The sequence below is a fragment of the Nanorana parkeri genome, unplaced genomic scaffold (assembly GCF_000935625.1).
Source record: "Nanorana parkeri isolate BGI_ZX_2015 unplaced genomic scaffold, ASM93562v1 scaffold1347, whole genome shotgun sequence".
Lineage (NCBI taxonomy): Eukaryota > Metazoa > Chordata > Amphibia > Anura > Dicroglossidae > Nanorana > Nanorana parkeri.
In genome coordinates this window covers 442,764-460,981 of record NW_017307615.1, presented here as the reverse complement: position 1 = coordinate 460,981, position 18,218 = coordinate 442,764, and the positions used below count along the sequence as shown (strand labels likewise).

Sequence of the window (18,218 nt, the reverse complement as noted above, 5' to 3'; positions counted from 1 at the left end):
TAGATATTTATATATAGATGTATATACTGTATATTCTTTTTTTCCCATCAGTTCCCCTGTTGTGTGTATCTTTCTAGAAGCATGTTGCTTTTTTTTTACATGAATAACAACTTAATCAAGTCTGTGTCACAGCCAATTACACGGGTTCTGTGTTTTTTTTTCTCTTAGGTGTGGTCCACAAGAATATAAAAACATGGGTCTTTGATGCCTTCTGTAGCTCTGATCTTAAGTGCAAGACAGAACACAGACCCTGCACAAAGGTAAGTTATTATTTCTTTTTTTCTAAGTAAGCTTTTCTTTTTAACAAATGTGCTTTATTTAATTGAATTTCTAAGTGAAATTGATTGTTTGTGTCAAAACTGAACCATTGTAAAACACTGTCATTGTAAAACAGCCTACACAAGTGTAGAACTTGATTTTACTTTTCTTTCCTATGTGTTCTGTTCACGGTAATGTGCAGAAAAACGCAGCTCAACATGAACAAGTATGTAGTTTTGAAGCCATAGCAGAAAGCCATTGAATCCAGGACATGTCAGTTGCTGGTCACAATGAATGTAATATCATATCGCAGTTACAGAATTCAGGGCTAGTTACCTGCTCCTCTTTATTGTGAAACCTGTGTGCTGAAAAATCTAGTGTCCAAAGATTTTCTTACAAAGTGACTCAATTAAATTAACCTTTTTTTAGCTGTTGTAAGTTATAGATCATGCTTTATGTTTTTTTTCCTTAAAGAAGAACTCCAAGGAAAAGTATTTTTATTGATTGAAAATTACTTTATTAATTTGATTTACTGTTCTTAACTACTGTTACTGTTCGCAACTACCATTGCTGACGTTTGAGTTAGTTGGCTGTCTATAGCTTTATTAATTTTAATTTGTTCCGGAACAAGAATACTGAAGTGAAGTCAGAGCAAAGTCAGAACACCTGATCTGTATACTTGTCCATAACTTAAATGTTGAAGCTATTGCATGACAAGTGGACAACCAGTATTTGCAAAGAGGGAGTTCAGTAATGCAGCAGCTTTCATATATTTCAGTTAACATTAAAATGTTACCATTCAGGTAATTTGCTCAACAAATGCTATAATCCAAACTCCACAGATGTCCCCACCATTGGCTGTAGAAGATTGTATTTTCTCTCATTTAAAATAACTCTCCCTTGAACAACCAGACAATGCTGAGCTTGTCAGGGCTCCGAGGCGTTAAGAAAGAAAAAGAGTCACAGGAAACGTGTTCACCTTTTAAGTAAAGAATAGATTAGCTATACTACCGGTCTCCTATTAACTCCACCTTAATTAGTAATTGTAATCCAAGGTGACTCATGTGAAACTACCTGGTTTTGTAATTACCAACATGACTTGCACACAAAGAGAAATTTAAAGTAGGCTTGAAATATAGCGAGGCAGTATTTGAGCATATTTTCTTCAGTTGGCTAAGTTATCCTATCAGTGAGGCTATAAAACTTCAGAAAATGCCTATGAAGTAGTAGAAATGGCATAGTTTCAAAGGAAGACCAAGGTACAATTAAACCAAGGGTGTGTCCCTGTGTGAGACTAAGGGGGTTATTCACAAATCTGCCAAAGGCAGCCGATTGAATAACACAGCCAAAGTGAAGTGAGCCGAACGCTATTTGGCTATTCACTTCAGCCTTGTACGGCTGACTTAAGCCGTACATCGCCTAAAATCAGCCGTACATCTGGATCGGCTGAGCCAAAGCTCTGGCAGCTCGCTCGCTGCCATTCTCCATTATTCTCATAGGGGCTGAACGGCAGTGAGTGATCAGCCAAATGAGTGATCAGCCGAATGCTGCTGAGTGGCATTCGGCTTGGCTATTCTGCTCGCTATCTCCGAGGTAGTGAGCAGAATAGAAAAAAAATTAAATAAATGAAAACAAATGCTTAAAAATTATTTAAATGAATGTAAAAAAAATAAGAAAATTAAAAAAAGTTAACAAAATAATAAAAACATTTTTAAAGAAAATATTTTTTAAAAAGTTGCATGCCGACCTGCCCAGTTGTTGTTGTTTAATGACAGATCAGTGTCCCCAGGTCATTTGGGGACGCTGATCTGTCATGACAACTGGGCGGAGCGAGCTGAAGGATCAGCCGAAGCTATGGCTGGATCCTTCAGCTCTTCTGTGAATAACCCTCAAAGACAAAAAAAATGAATTTCTGATAGTTAATAGAAAAAGAGAATTTCCACTAGTTTTAGCCATTAGGCATATTATAACAAGTATTAAATTAGTTATTGGAAATGCTACAAATACAGTGAACAATAGAAAATCAGGGGGGAAGAAAAGGCTAACAAAATGATCAAACTATCCGGAAAAATGACATACAATACTTGTAGGTCACATTTTATTTAAAGTAACAAAACGAGCAAAAACAAACGACAAGTTCATAGTAACAATAATTTTTTTACTATTATACCCCCGAATACCATGAAACCTAGAGCTATGTGGAGATTGAATGAAAATTTAATTCAAGATGATTCTATAAAAGAGGCTATCAAGAAAGGTATTGCAAATTTTATATTAGATCATACATATGATACTTATATATGATACTAGGGTCCAGTGTGGGCTGTTGTGCCGTGACGGAGCTCCATCCATATGTGCATTGCTTGTACAGCTCCCTTGTGTGCCCCGTAGAGGTGTCAGGAGCCAGAATGTGACATGACTCCAGTCCAGACACCTCTACAGGACATGTGAAGAAGCTGTAAGCAATGCATGTATGGCTAGAGCTCCCTCACACAGCCATACCTCAAGCGCACCTTAAGCTCACATCTGGGCAGCATATTTTAAATAGGAGGAGGCTGAGGAACCCATCACCTAGAAAAGTGGAAGGCATGTGGCGACCCACTGAACATGGTGTCGCAACCAACTTTTGGGTCACGACCCACCAGTTGAGAACCAAGGCATTAAACTATACTCCTTTGTTAGAGTCCACACAACTATGCCTGGAGGCATGGAAAAGGAAAAAACATTATTGGCTTGGGAGGATGTCCCTATTTAAGATGGCCATCCTCCCAAGATTTCTCTATATCTACCAGACAGTCCTGGCAAAGATTCCTCGAGTATTTTTTCGTAGACTACAATCTTTGTTGGTGCGGTATGTGTGGAATAAAACAGGAGTCCGGCTGAGATATGACATAATAACTAAAAGAAAATTGGACGAGGGGGAGCCTTGCCACATATGGAGATATATTATAAAGCGGCAGGACTAAGTAGATTATTAGACTGGTTCACTACAGTAAATCGGAAATTGTGGGTGTCGGTGGAACAGGCAGAGATGGAAGTACCCCTGACATCTGTTCCTTGGATACCTCCAACTAAGCGAAATAAAGGATGGACCAGCTCTTTGGTAATTTCATCAACATTAAACATATGGGATGTATTGGTTGGGAAGTGTGGGTTGTCAACATATGTGGGCCCACTAACACCTATACTAGGGAACCCAGACTTTCCTTTTTGCTTGAAGAATCGAAGATTCCTGAGGTGGGAGACTTCTAGAAACTCCACAATAATACAAGCCATAACAGAGAAAGGACTACGCCCACTCCTAGAACTTCTCCCTATGAATCAGTCAAATAAAGGCAAATGGTTGGAATATTTCCAACTAAAACACTTTTTTATAGCTCTTTGTACACAAGATAGAGTGTTTAGAGATTTAACTCCATTCGAGGAGATATGCTTAAATAAGGCAGGAGACAAACACATGGGGGTTGATTTACTAACCTTATAAACACACCACGAACATGTATACACCTCTGTAGTGTGTTCCCTCCCAGCATGATCTATGGGTGGAATCTAAACACCTTTGTAGTGTGTACACACCCAGCAGGTGTTTTGTGCAAAGCCCTGCATGAATTTGCAAGGTGATGTTGAGTAAATTAGCTCTATGTTGTGTTGCTTGCGTTGATGAATGAAGGAATGTAAATGCATGAGCTAACCATTTTTGTCTAAACTGTGAAGCAGCATTATATATGCATCATGTGCATGATTTTTCCACATATGGCATTAGTGGAAATATGCTTTTAGAGTCTTTTTGGTTGATAAATACGTTTTGCTGTGTAAAAATCACACGCACCTAGTGCGTGCGTGTGTTTAGGTTAGTAAATCACCCCCATGGTATCCAAGCTCTATAATGTAATACTATCACAGATGTATCCAACATTTCCGTACTACACCAAAGTTTGGGAACAAGAGTTGGGTCATGTAATTACAGAGAAGGAGTGGAAGAAGATTTTCTTCCTAACTTTTAAATCAAGTATTTCTGTTCAGGACTGTTCTGACTCAGGAGAAACTTTAAAGTATTAACAAGATGGTATACAGTAGATGTCCATTAAATCTATATAAGATGAACCCTAAAAATTCCAAGCTGTGTTGGAGGTGTTCTAGGGAAGATGGGACAATGTTACATATCTGGTGGTCTTGCCAGTTGATAAGAACATATTGGAAATCGATCTTAGAGATTGCTCAAGAGCTAACGGGGCTACATAGATTAGAGACACCTGAGGTTGCTTTGTTGTCTCTTTATTACGGCTCGATTTCAGTATTGCAAAAAAGGTCTCTTAGGTCCAATACTGGCAGCTGCAAGGGCAGTAATACCAAGACACTGGAAGTCAACTAGTCCCCCTCAAGTCTCGGAATTGGTAGAGGAATTAAACAACGTTATTCGACTTGAAGAGCTTACAGCTCGTCTATATGATAGACATATGAGACACAGTCAGGAGGGGGAGAGAAGAGGGGGGAGAGGAGGAGACGGAAAAGGAAGGGGAAAGGAAAAAGAGGGGAAAAAAGTACCAAGATTCTGATCTGCTAAGTAAAACTCTGGAATAGGAATAGAGGGTAATTCTTCTAATGGCTACACTAGCTTTGGTGATAACTGTCAGAGAAGGCTTCCCTCACTTTGGAGAGTTTTTCTTCCATTCCTATTGTGTCTATTGGTCGGGAAGTGAAGGACACCTCCCCCTGGGACACAGATCACGAAAAAACAAAACATGCAAACAAAATAACATTGACAGGTCTTCTGACCCTTTCCTACTCTACAGAAAATAATAAAAAAATAAAAGTTTTGGCCTTTAGTTGTAGTCAGTATTTAAACAGCTACAGATGAAAGAAAGGAGGAGTCCTGCATAAAGGTTCACATACTAATGACAAAGATGTGACTTTGGGTGAATGGGTAAAGCTGTTACCTTCCTTCAATGCTTATTAATCCTTAAAGTGTTTCTAAGCTAAACACACAAATGTATTATATTGCATCTAACCAGTCTTTAGATGTGATGACTGCATTGGTTTTTATTTTATAGACATTTTCCCTTTATTTTTGCCTGGTGATCCTTCTAGTAACACACTGCCATTCCTAGAGTGATTACACTCACTTACTGTACTGAATCTATGGAGAAGCAGCTTTGTCACCTAAGAATGCTCTCTTGATTTAGATGATAAACACCACTGCAGCTGACACACGCCAGCTCTGTAGATCAAGAACTGAGCGATCGTATACCGATGATCACTCAGTTCCAAGTCTTCTCCCTGCACAGAGCCATGTCTGTTAGTCACTGCTCCCCGCAGGGATTCCCCCTCCCCTCTCTCTTCCTCCAGCGCTGACTGGAAGGAGAGAGAGGGGAGGGGTGGGGTGGATCCCAACAATATGGTCGGGATCTTTCCTGGCTGCAGTGCGGCTCTGCGCTGGCAGCATATAGCTTGCAATTGCCCACTATATGCTGAGTTTTGGGTAATAGGAGGACATTAGTAAATGTCCTCCTGTGACCCAAAAGAGAACTATGGCAAAAAAAAGTTTGGGCCAAAGTTCTATTTTAAAACAATCTATATACACTGCATATTCCAAATTCACTCCATCTTTTCTGTACATGCTACAATCTGCCAGTACACTTTTTAAAGCAGACCATGCATTAAAATGCAAGGTCCACTTAACTGTAAGACCTCTGCGCTGAACAGGAGCATCTTATGTGAAAAGCACAGGCAGTTGAGAAGCATAGGAAAGAATTACTTCTTTCCTATGCTCCTCAGCTCCATCTAGTAGCCATAATGCAGTATTACATTACATTGCATTCAACCTCAAAAGAAAATTACTAAGAATATTTGTTTTTGCCTCTGTTAACACGGAACACATGTTCACAAAGATTTGCAGGGTGAATGGCTCTGCAATTTTTTTATAAATCGATCCCAATGTATACTAGTTATTTAAAGAAATAAAATAATATTTAGAAAAACATTTCTGTCATATAAAGGGGTACTGTAATATACCCAAATCAAAGGATGTGTGGTATTTTTTTGGCTTTACTAAAGGTGTACATAGAACACAGGAAAACTGCTTTAGATGACACCTTTTAGACACCATATTCTTTTCCCTATAGACTCCATGTGTTATATACTGGTTACACTGTACTGTACTAGTTACTATTTACCATTACTAGTTCTGATATATTATCTTCTCTCTGAATCATCCAATACTAGATTCATTTTATTATTATATATATTATAAACCATACTAATGCATTTTATTGGCTGTTTAGAAAATGGAGCAACAAGCATCCGTGGTTCAACAAATACTGCAGGCCAGCCATCAAATAAAAGAAACATGCACTGTAAGTAAAACTTTATTATTACAAAGATTTAATTTATTATTTTTATTATTATTTATTATTATTTTCATTGATTTACACCACAATTTCAGACATTTGTGATGCGCCTGTGGATGGCAGGTTGCTGTGGTTGAAAGCTGGTGTGTAATTTCAAGAAAAAGTGTATGTACCCTCAAAGTGTATCAAACCCTAACAATAAACTTCTCTTCATAGAGAACTGAAGAGACTGAAGATATTATTTTGTCTTCAATTAGGCAGACTATATCAGTGAGAAAAGAATATCAGCAAAATGCAGAGTGTGCTTATTAGTACCTATGGCTGCTCTCATAAGCATTTATAATTATAAACTGTAGATATAAACAAGGTTTTTTAAAACATTAACATACTTTGATCTGATTATTTTATTAAAAAGAAATCATTAAAAAGCCTATAAAGCCTATAAGTCTTTATTATGCAGAACTTGGGCAGAATTTTACTTAACCCTTGCAGCGGGACTACCCGTGCACTGCAAGTGGTCGTTTGTGTCTTGCTGCTAAAAAAAAAAGGTTATACTCACCGGAACCTAGGAGCCAGCTTGCTCTTAGATCGAGTGGATGCCTTGTTGCTTGCCTTACCGCATGTCCCAAGTTTTAGGGGGTGGGTGGACTCGCAGTGACTGCGGATGGCACCACCAGCTGCAGTTACTATATGAAAATGTCACCGGCATGCCAAAGTCCTTTGTAATTACTAGGGTACCAAGTACCGTACTCGGTACGAGTACAAGTACAGATACTTTTCCAGCTCCAAGACTAGATTAGAGACAAATTCTAAATTTAGGAGGCAGCTGTATTTTAAGTGATGCACCAATACAATGTTTTCCAGACCAAGTACTGATACATTTTTGTTTATTGGCATGTGATAGTTTTTCACAAAGAATACAGACTAATGATTTCAGGACAGTGGTGGTGGAGTGGTGGACAGTGGTGGAGCACCAGAGACAGGTCCCAGCTGCAACCGCTGCAACCCTGGTAGTTCTCATGAAAATGCCAAGTATCGGCACTGGTATCTGAACTGGTATCGGTGCATCCCTAGTAATCACTAAGTGTCCATTTACTGAGAGTTCATGTGACTAGAACAAGCGCTTTTGGGGCTGCACAGGATCCTCTTCATCATCGTCATTGCCGAGCCTGAAGAAGGGGAACTGTGCAGCCCAAAAAGCACTTGTTCTAGTGACTTTCAATAAATGGACACTTGGTGATTGCAAAGGACTTCGGAGTGCTGGTGATATTTTCATATAGTTATTGCTCTTAGGCCGGTCACCCACCGGTGCAGCAGTCTAAGGTCCTGTAAATCTTCACGTTCTATACACAGTGTATAGATGTGAGGGTACTGAGGAACATTGCAATGCTGCAGCGTAGGAGGAGACAGGCTTCAGAGACCAGAGAATGCTCGGTGGTAACTTTTTTTTTCTTGCAACAAGCAGTTAAGGACACTTTTGCTCGGAGTTCTTATTTAAGTAATTTGTTCTAATTAATAATTAACATACAGTAAAATGATGTCAATCCAAATACCCATAGAATGCACAGGAAGTACAAGGTGGAGTTGATTTAGCAAGGCCCAGGTCAAATCCCATAGAGGATGCCAGTGCACTGGAAAAGGCAATTACAGCAAAAGGTAAGAGTTTGCAACTTTTAAGTATATGATTACCATATAGTTATCAGTGATATTAACATATATTTAGATTTCACTGAAAATATTTTATTTGGGCACTCATTTAGACTAAACAATGAAACATGCTAGATAAACTTTTTGAGCATACATTAACAGTATTTGAAATGTCAATAAACATTAAGACCCCCATTTCACCCGTTTGGTGTGACGCAACATTAATTTTCTGGCATTAAAGTAGTACATTCATTCTGATTCAGCTGCCAATGTACCACAATGCATTTTCAGTTGAGGTGCACTGAAATGCACATACGATTTTAGGTTGTGCTGGTGTCTAATTTCAGAACGCCAATTATGGGTAATCATACATTGCTGTAACACATAGTAAAATGTGAATTTTACTGCATGTTATTGCAACTTATGTGTGTGAAGCAAGCCTCATATGAATATACCTGTGATGTAATATCAGTTATATGTATATGTAAGCATGCGCTTGCGTAAAACTTCATCTATTTAATAATGATGCAGAAAATATTGAATACTAATACACTTATTTTATGAAAATAGTCAAGGTACAACAATGATTTGAAAACTGTGCACTCATCACTAAGAGGGTTATTCACAAAGCTGCCGAAGGCAGCCAAGTGAATAACCGAGCCGAAGTGAACAGAGCCAAACGAAGTTCGGCTATTCACTCCGGCTCAGTACATCGGCTGCCTTTGGTCAGCTGAATACAGGGGCCAAACGGCAGTGAGTGAACAGGTGAATGCCTCCAAGCGGCATTCAGCTCGGCTATTCTTCTCGCTAACTCGGAGGTAGCGAGCAGAATAGAAATAAATGTAAACATATGAATAAAAAAATGTTTAAAAATGATTTAAATAAATGTATAAAAAAACCCAGCATAGGGTCACCCTCCCAAACCTTACCAGATCCTTTGGGTCTGGTAGGAAAGTTAGGAGGGACCCCATTTGAAAAACAAAAGCGTGGGGTTCCCCCCAAAAGTCATACCAGGACCTTAGGTCTGGAAGTAATTTTAGGAGGCACCCCAAGTTAAAATAAAAAAAAAATAGTGGGGTTCCCCCCCAAAGTCATACCAGGCCCTTAAGGTCTGGTAGGAAAGGAACTTTGAGGAACCCCACCCCCAAAAACGGTGGAAAATAAAGACGTGGGGTCCCCCCTAAAATTCCCCACCAGACCCTTGATCCGAGGAAAGGCCTGACTTATTCACATCAGGGTACCCCTTTAATAAAGGCAACCAGATGCAGCCCCCCCCCCTTGTGAATGAGTAGGGGTACTTGTACACCTACCCATTCCCTAATGGGTTTATATAAAAGATAAATAAAAAGACCAGACTTTTAGAAAAAATCTTTTAATGGAATAAATAATGAAACAAAGACTTTTCACAAGTCCTTTTTTGTAAAAAAACAAACAAAAATGGATCCACCAACGTAATCCAGGGTCAATCGCAATGTCCAGCGTTGTCCATGATGACAACGACTCGTCAAAATTAAAAATAATAAATATATAAAAAAATAATTTAAAAAAAAGTCACCCGCATGCAACGAACGCCCGCCACAGGATGGATAATCTGACAGATGCCGGTAAAATATAAACAATTGGGTGATATCACCGCTAGCTCCGCCTAACTGTTCACTTTTGGCCCGCACCTGCCAGAGTGTTCTAGCAGGTCCCGGGCAAAAAAAAAAACAACTGGGCGGAGCCGGCATTAACGTCCTGTCTGGCTCTGCCCAGTTGCTGTTGTTTAATGACAGATCAGCGTCCCCAGGTCATTTGAGGAAGCTGATCTGTCATTACAGCACAACAAATGGGCGGAGGCAGCCGTGACATCTCGGCTGGCTCCATCCAGCTGTTGTCTTTTGCAGGGAGGACGGTCGACTTCGGCCGACCTTCTCCCCCCGTTTTGGCTGTCACTACAGCTCAGCTGAGCTGAAGCATATGCATTTGGCTCAGCTGTCTTTGGCTGCTGTACGGGCTATTGTGGCTGATCCTCCGGCAGCCAAAGCAAGCCGAAGGATCAGCCGAAGCTATGGCTAGATCCTTCGGCTCAATAGTGAATAACCCTCTAAATAGAAAAATGAAAAAAGGGGGAGCACAGTCCCCATCAATGCCCTATTCAAAGAACTTGTGCAATATAATTTCCTATATCATAATGAAATATAATCACCAAATATTTATTAAGTAGCTTCCATTATATACAATGAGTGCCCAGATTATTATGACTACCCCATCAGTACTTCGTTGGGCCACGAGATGACTCCACGAGATGTTGAAAGGTGATGCGAGGAATCTGACACTGCACTGTTGCCCTTCTGTTGTCTTGTACCAGTCTTGCCACTCTCCGTTCTGCCCTAACATTGACTAGTTGCTGACGGCCACATTTCGCACGTTCAGGCCCAGATTTTCGGCTGACAGCCCAGTCATTAAACACTTTAACAACAGCTGCTCAGCATCAAATTCTGCTGTTTTGCTGATAATCGCTCCATGGCTCCGAGCACCGACAATCATCCCATGTTCAAAGGCTGTTAAATTGTGTTGTTTACCCATATCTTCAGAAAAAAATCACTACTACTGTCGTGGTAAACAACCTGCTTCCCTATTTATTTATAATGGTCTGGCCCTCTAGCAACTTCAGCGCAAAATTATAGCTAATTGGTTGCTATGAGTTATATGGCTCTGTGCATTGTTCAGTGTCCTAATGATGATGAGTCTTAAAAATGGTATAGTTTGCAGAGACAGTGCCACCTTTCTAACTTAAGTGTTACTAAAGGCTCATGTAAAAAAATGGCACAGGAGTAGATAATAGATTAAAAGTTAAAACATAGATAGTAAATTAATATAAAATTCTTGAGTGCAGCACCATGTACAGGGCCCAAGCTCAGTTCCACAGCTTTCAGATAGTGTGTGCAGTCATGCATGGCACTGGCCAGCCTCCTTTACGGACTACATGTCCCATGATTCAGTGTGCACCCACACAGTGCAACCTTGGTAACAGTGAAGGAGGTGGCAGGAAGTCGAGGAGAAAGAGAGGGAGCACATACACTAGCACATATGACAAGCCTCCTTCTGACACGGAAGCAAAGATTGGGCAGTCCAGAGGGAGTAGGAACCTTCAGAGAGCAAGCAGCACCCGCATGTCCTTTCTGTAGTACTGCATGGGAGTGAGCATTTTGGTAGCTACGCTAGATCCTCCATGGAGGCATGAAGAGAAAATGTAGCCACCAGGAAAAAGGAAGTGCTGCATGCCTCTATTTAAAAAAAGAAACTTCAAAGACCTCCTGCCAATGTCAGAGTAAGAACTCCAAAGAACATACTAACATTAAGGTGAGCTATTCTACACATTTGTTCTTAAGTTTTAGTGACACTTTAATAATGCATTACATGTTCATGCAAGGTTTACTGTAAAATTAAATATATGTTATTAAAAAACAAGCTATAGTGCTGCAAGAACATGTCAGTATCAAAGTTAAGTATACCTTTATGTTTTTTTACATGACCATGATATAGCTATCAATCTGTGTAATTATTGACATGATTATATTTGCCTTTAGGTGTTGATGAAGGAACTATTATCGACATTTTAACAAAAAGAACCAATGAACAACGCCAAGAAATTAAAGTTGCTTACCAAAAGAAAACTGGAAAGGTGATGCATGGGAAAACAATGATAGCTACAGAACATGACATCCCTTTAGTGTCTCTCCTACATCTTTTTTTATGCTGCTTAGGTTAACTCTTTTATTTCTATCTAAAAATAGTATTAAACTCTAAAACTTTTTTTAATCATTAATACATATCTAACAAATATACATTTCCCAGCAAAGTATTTCTTTAACTTTTTGCCCATACACTTACAGTCATCATGTTTCCAAACAGTTGGCTCCAACTGCTCGGCTTCCCTGAACATTCTGTCCAGTACAAGATGACAAGGGACAGAGCAGTCTCCAGCAACTGTCCATCTACTAGAGAAGGGAGGAACAGGGAGGAGGAGAGTAGGTTGCCTTGCTGTGTATGTGTGCTTGTGGAGACACACACACACAGTTTACTAGCACACAAAAGGGTGGCTTCAACGGAACCCAGAAAGGAAACGAGTTATCCAAAAGCTGGATATCAGGACCAGTGCACAGGGGACCAATTGATTCTGCAGGAAACTAAAACCTCTAACCACCAAGTAACAGCATTTGAAATCGCCTAAAAACATTTTGACTTTAATATCACTTTAAGCCACAAGTTTTTTGAAGCTCTCCAACGCCTGTATGCTATCTTTTTTTTTTTTAACTAAGAGTTTATTGAGATTTTTATCAAGTCAACAAAGCCTGTATGCTATCTTATTACCATCCGTTTAAAGTGTAGTTATGGGTGAATTTTTTGTGTACTCTACATTTAAATATTTCACATTCTGTAGCTTGTGCAGGGATTGCTCAGAGGTGTAAAATCTGACTTGGAACCAATCGTGTTTTTTTAGGTAGACCTACATATATGTATGTACTTGAGGAGTGTGAAGGGGTTTAGGGGGTTAACAGTTTGGTATGGTAAATATACAGCATATAATTATTAAAACCTTTACCAAGGCTGCAGGTTTAATGAACAACTACAACTAGACAGACATATTTCTATTAACTGTGCTTATTGTATTGCAGACTTTGGAAGAAAGCCTGAAGAAAGCTCTCAGTGGTAAACTTCAACCTCTCATGTTGGATTTGATAAAAACTCCAGCTCAGTTTGATGCTCATGAGCTTAACCGTGCAACAAAGGTATTGTGTTTAAAGATGCAGGGTGTATTGTGGTTTTCTAATGTTGTGTCATAAGGGATACATTTTGAAGTTTTGCACAGTTGAGCCTGTTAATTAGTGGAGAGCTGTAATTATGATAAAATAGAGTTATATTGAACCCCTTCATAACTGACGACGTACAGTGTACGTCGCTGTCATCGGGGGTGTGCTTCCTGGGCTCCGTTGCCCCTCCTACAGGCCCGGAACCGGCTTCTCTTATGTCGGCAGGGAGCTGGGGAGGAGATAGACGAACCTCCGTTTGTCGATCCCCTCCCCGTTGTATGGGGCCAGGAGCGATGCAGATTGGATCACTTCCGGTCCCATAGCTGTCAGTGCTGGGCTTCGGAAGCACAGCTATAAGCTATTGAAGTGCGATCAGCTTATTTGGAGTGTAAAGGTGACACTAGGTGACTTTGGACCCCCAGCATCACCTTAAAGAGCACCTATCACCACCATCTGCTATCACATGGGGGGCTTGTAAGCCTCCCCTATGTGATAGCAATCAAAGTAAAGTAAAAAAATAATAATACGTTTTTAAAATTAAATAAAATAAATCAAAAAATAATGTAAAAATATTTTTTAAGGCCCCCGCGAGCAAGCACGTCACCACGTAAAAACACGTTGGGTGCGGCTACATATGAAAGCGACGAACGCGCTACACATGTTGGGTATCGCCGCTCACACTGGAGTGAGAACAATAATTCTAGGGCCAGTATTTTTGGGTATCTCTAAATTGATGACCTGCGGGGGCTTTTAAAGCAGCGTCTATGGACTTTTTGGGGTACTGAAGTTTGTCGCCGTTTCACGGACGCACACAATTTTTAACCTGAGAATGTTGGGTATCTATCGTTGTAACCTCATCATTTATATTTTATTAAAAAGATGGGTATTTTATTGTGTTTTGGGGCATTTAAGTACAGTTTTCACAACATTTTGGGGTTTGATAAGGAGTTGCGCTAATATCGTGCAACATAAAAATTTGCAACTGCCACCACGATATTCTATATGGTCTTAGGGTCTTGGCTTTCAGAAAATATATAATGTTTTGGGGTTTTAAGTAATTTTCATTTCTAAAATGTGGAATATAACATGGGTGCAAAAAATGAAAAAAAGGCCTCATGAAGGGGTTAAAGTGTATGTGAACCTTAGGGCCTGTTCACATGAGTTCCATTTCCTGATCAGGTCCTGATCTGCAGACGCGGTGCTACTGATGCAGTGCGTTTTGGCCATGTTTTGGATGCGTTCCAGTATATGGGGCTGTTAGTATGTTAGCTGCAGTGCAGTGCGTTTTTGACGCGTTTGCTGACCGTACAAAATGTGACATGCAGTATTTTTCTGTCGTAACCTGAACGTGAGAACTGTAGCCCATAAAACACATAGGGATACATTGGGATGCATTTTGAGTGCAGGAGCGTACTGATCAGGTCAGCACACAAAACGGACGTCGTGTGAACAGGCACTTAAAGTAGAACTTTATACAATGTCAGTCATGCGCCTGTCATCTGCCCCAGGCCCCCAGCTAAAAATAATTTTAATTTCTCTGTCATTTTTATAATGTTACCTGATCCTGTCAGATACAACCATTTCTGTTCTGACGGTGACAATGCTTTCGAGCATTTCAAGACAGTGGTGATGATTTCACTCTTGTAAGTGTGTTGCTGAGAGAAATCTGCAGACGGATATGCTCACACTCTGCGTCTGTGTGTCTTCTTGTTTCACAGTTAGGGTAATGTGATCTGTGCAAGGTTTCCAAGCAATAGAGTAATCTTCTCTGAGGGAGGTTTTCCCACTAGTAGATATACAGTGTATACAGTGTATACAGTATACAGTGACAGGCACGGATGTCACTTCTTGTGATGTTGCCATGTGCTTTCACTGTAGTGGATGGCTTCCTTTCAGTGCTGGAAGAGGTCATGTTTATATTCATATTAGAGTTCACATATACTTTAAAATATGTAGGCTGGCATTTTGAATATTATCTCAAAGAGATCAGCCCTACTATCATAGGATAATATTAGAAGAACTACAGGAACAAATTGTATTAACCCTTGCAGTGGGGCTACCACTGCACTGCAAGGGTTAACTGCTTGTTTTTGTCTAGGGTCAAAAAAAAAAAGCTATATTCATACAGTACTCCGAGCCAGCTTTTTTCTTAGACCGATCTTCCAGCCTCTCTCCCTCACCTCTGCAGCAGTCTAAGGTCCCGTAAATCATCACGTTCTATACACAGTGTAAAGACATAAGGACGCTGAGGAAGATTCCAGCTAAAAGCTTCAGGTGAGTATAACTTTGTTATTTTAAAACAAGCACTAACCCTTGCAGTGCAATGGTAGTCACACTGAAGAAAAGGTTTTCCTAGGGTTTTTCTTTAAAGTCATTTGAAAGGTGAATTAATAGGTGATAGGTGACCTAACAGCAAAATCACATTACACAACCCAAATATTATTATGACAGAAACACTGCGATACAAATGTATGTTATTTTTTATAGGGTCTTGGAACAGATGAGGACACCATCATTGAAATCTGTGTGACAAGAACTAACCAGCAATTACCACAAATCAAGAAAGTGTACAGTGCAGGTACTTGGTCCATCGACAACATAAATCAATTATATTTTATTGATGCTGTAGCTGTTGTGAATATTGTCATAATAATAATAATAGTAATAACAAAAATAATAATAACAGGGCTCAAAATTTCAAGTCCTGAGTTACTAGCCAGGCCTTGAAAGTTACTCACTACCAGTTGCCCCACCTAACCCCTACCCTGCCCTGGCCTTAACTCTGCCAGGCCAGCTGTGTGACGCAGAGTACAGAGACCAGCGGTGTGGCACAGAGTACAGAGGCCAGCGGTGTGAAGCAGAGTACAGAGATCAGTAACAACGCACAGTACAGAGGCCAACTGTGTGACACACAGTACAGAAGTCAGCAGTACACAGGTCAGCAGTGTAAAGCAGAATAAACAGGGACTTAGTGTTGTAATGTAATGCACAGTGCAGAGGTCAGTAACGTAACGCAGAGGTCAGCAGTACAGAGGTCAGTAATGTAATGCACAGTGCAGAGGTCAGTAATGTAACGCAGAGTATAGAGATCAGTAATGTAACGCAGAGTGCAGAGGTCAGTAATGTAAGACAGAGTGCAGAGGTCAGCGGTGTAAGGAAGAAAGAACAGGGACTTACATTGCACATAGCTGATCGTATTCCTCTCCTGGTAGTGGTGGTGGTGGGGCACAGAGATTTATCCTTATGTACAGAAATAAACTCTCTTTTTAGGTCCCACGCTGCATACATTTAGTAACTCTGCAGGCTTCCTCCCAGCCTATGGCAACTGAGGTGGGTGGAGGAAGCTGCAGGTGGCTGAAAGAGCCGAAGGAAAGACAGCAGAACTGATTCCTCTCATCCTCGGCCACTGCAGCTACAGAGCGGCCGAGGATGAGAAGAGAGCACTGAAGAGAGCGATCGCCACTAAGGAAGTGGTGGTAGTTAACTCCCCCTGGTTCTGTCGGCGGCGCCCCCCCCCCATGACATTCCACTCACCCCCACGCAATTTTCACTCGCCAATTGTGAGGGGGCGAGTGGAAATTTTGAGGCCTGATAATAATAACAATAATAATAATAAAAAAATAGAAGTGATTTCCCAACTCCGCTAAATTAGCTCAAGGGGCCCCATTGGGTCCCTTAGTGCTCTTCCATACCTCCTCTTCCACTCCCAGGACACAATACTCACCTCCTATCCGAGCTACAATACAAGCCTGGAGTCTATCCATGCTCCAGCTGACCCCCTCAGACCAATTGGTTACTCCGATTCCTATTTCAGCCCTGGCCCTAATTATTCCTGATTGTCCTCACACACATTGGGTGAGACGGGGAGTTTGTTGGGTCCATGATCTGCTCCATGACCTCAAAATATGACCTTTCCCGCACTTACTCTCCAAATACAGTCTCACTTCAAGGGACTATTACACCTACCTACAACTTGCCCATGCGCTTCCCTCCCTTCTATCTGTGTGGCCTAGGGTGCCAGCGCAGATTTGGCAATACCTATCATCTACTACCGTCCGTAAGGGGGGTATATCATTGATCTACAATTTCCTACAAAGGAAAAAAACCTTTATTAAACTGCCAGCCTTTGTAGCATGGGAAAGGGAACTGGAGATGTCATTTTCCCCTGAACAATGGACAGCCCCCTGCAACTCCATCCACTTCGCTACCAAAAATGCTGACCTGTGGGAGCTGTTCCATAAAATATCTAAGTGCGCTTGGTACCTCACGCCATATCGCTTATCGAAATTCTCCCTGACAACTTTGGCACTGTGCTGGAGACAGTGCGGGCAAATAGGTACGCTTCTTCACACACTGTGGAGCTGTAAATTATTGAAGAGCTTTTGGAATGGCATCTTTAGAATAGTTTCATCTATGACTGACCATGATCCAGCATTGGGACTTTTGCTTCTAAGCATAGATAGATTACCTGTTCATTTTCGTGCGCTGGTTGTCCATGCTCTGTTGGCTGCTCAACTTAGCATTGTTAAGCATTGGAGAAGCCCGCTAAGTGTCTCTGTGAGCGAAACACATCAAATCTTAACATTACACTACAAATTTGAGCGGCTACATGCGTTTTAAAACGGTACGCTGCCACTGTTTCACAGAAAGTGGAAAATGTGGATCCCTTAAGGTGCTAATGTTAATGGGTTTTACCTCTTCCCTTTCCCTCCCTAGATCCCTTTTCCTTCCTCTGTTCTCTTCTTGTACAATAGCTCACTAGATACTTCGACCAACCAAAGTGATGATTGATAGTCATAACGCTTGACGTGGGTCACTCGTGAACTGTTGTATTTCTACCTTTTTGAGATATTGCTTTTTCTGTTGCATTTGATATGCCTGTTATTTCTTCAAAAATCAATTTTGGAAAAAAAAATAGAATTAAAATTTGTAGTGTATATGAAATACCGTATTTTGCACTCCATAAGGCGCACCGGACCATAGGACGCAGGCAGGTTCTGTGACAGTTTCTGTGACAGAAGCTGTTACAGAAGCTGCAGTTAGTGACCGCTGAGACAGGTGGCGCTGTGACTACAGTGCCACGGTCTCAGTGATCACACAGAGCAGACGAAGAACTGACGTTCTTTGTCTGCTCTAGGGGCTCTATGGTGAGCTCCTATCGCCATGGTAA

At 40.7% G+C, this 18,218-nt stretch overlaps 1 protein-coding gene across 1 annotated transcript in view; it reads left to right on the top strand.

Moving 5' to 3' along the window:
- The first annotated feature begins 213 nt into the window (after nucleotides 1–213).
- Nucleotides 214–18,218, top strand: part of LOC108797833 (annexin A1-like) — a 30,006-nt gene continuing 12,001 nt past the window's right edge. The window contains exons 1-6 of the mRNA XM_018569517.1: nucleotides 214–260; nucleotides 6,540–6,611; nucleotides 8,165–8,261; nucleotides 11,825–11,919; nucleotides 12,914–13,027; nucleotides 15,536–15,626. Coding sequence (XP_018425019.1) covers nucleotides 6,543–6,611; nucleotides 8,165–8,261; nucleotides 11,825–11,919; nucleotides 12,914–13,027; nucleotides 15,536–15,626 — 466 coding nt within the window. The 5' untranslated portion in view covers nucleotides 214–260; nucleotides 6,540–6,542. The remainder of the gene's footprint in view (nucleotides 261–6,539; nucleotides 6,612–8,164; nucleotides 8,262–11,824; nucleotides 11,920–12,913; nucleotides 13,028–15,535; nucleotides 15,627–18,218) is intronic.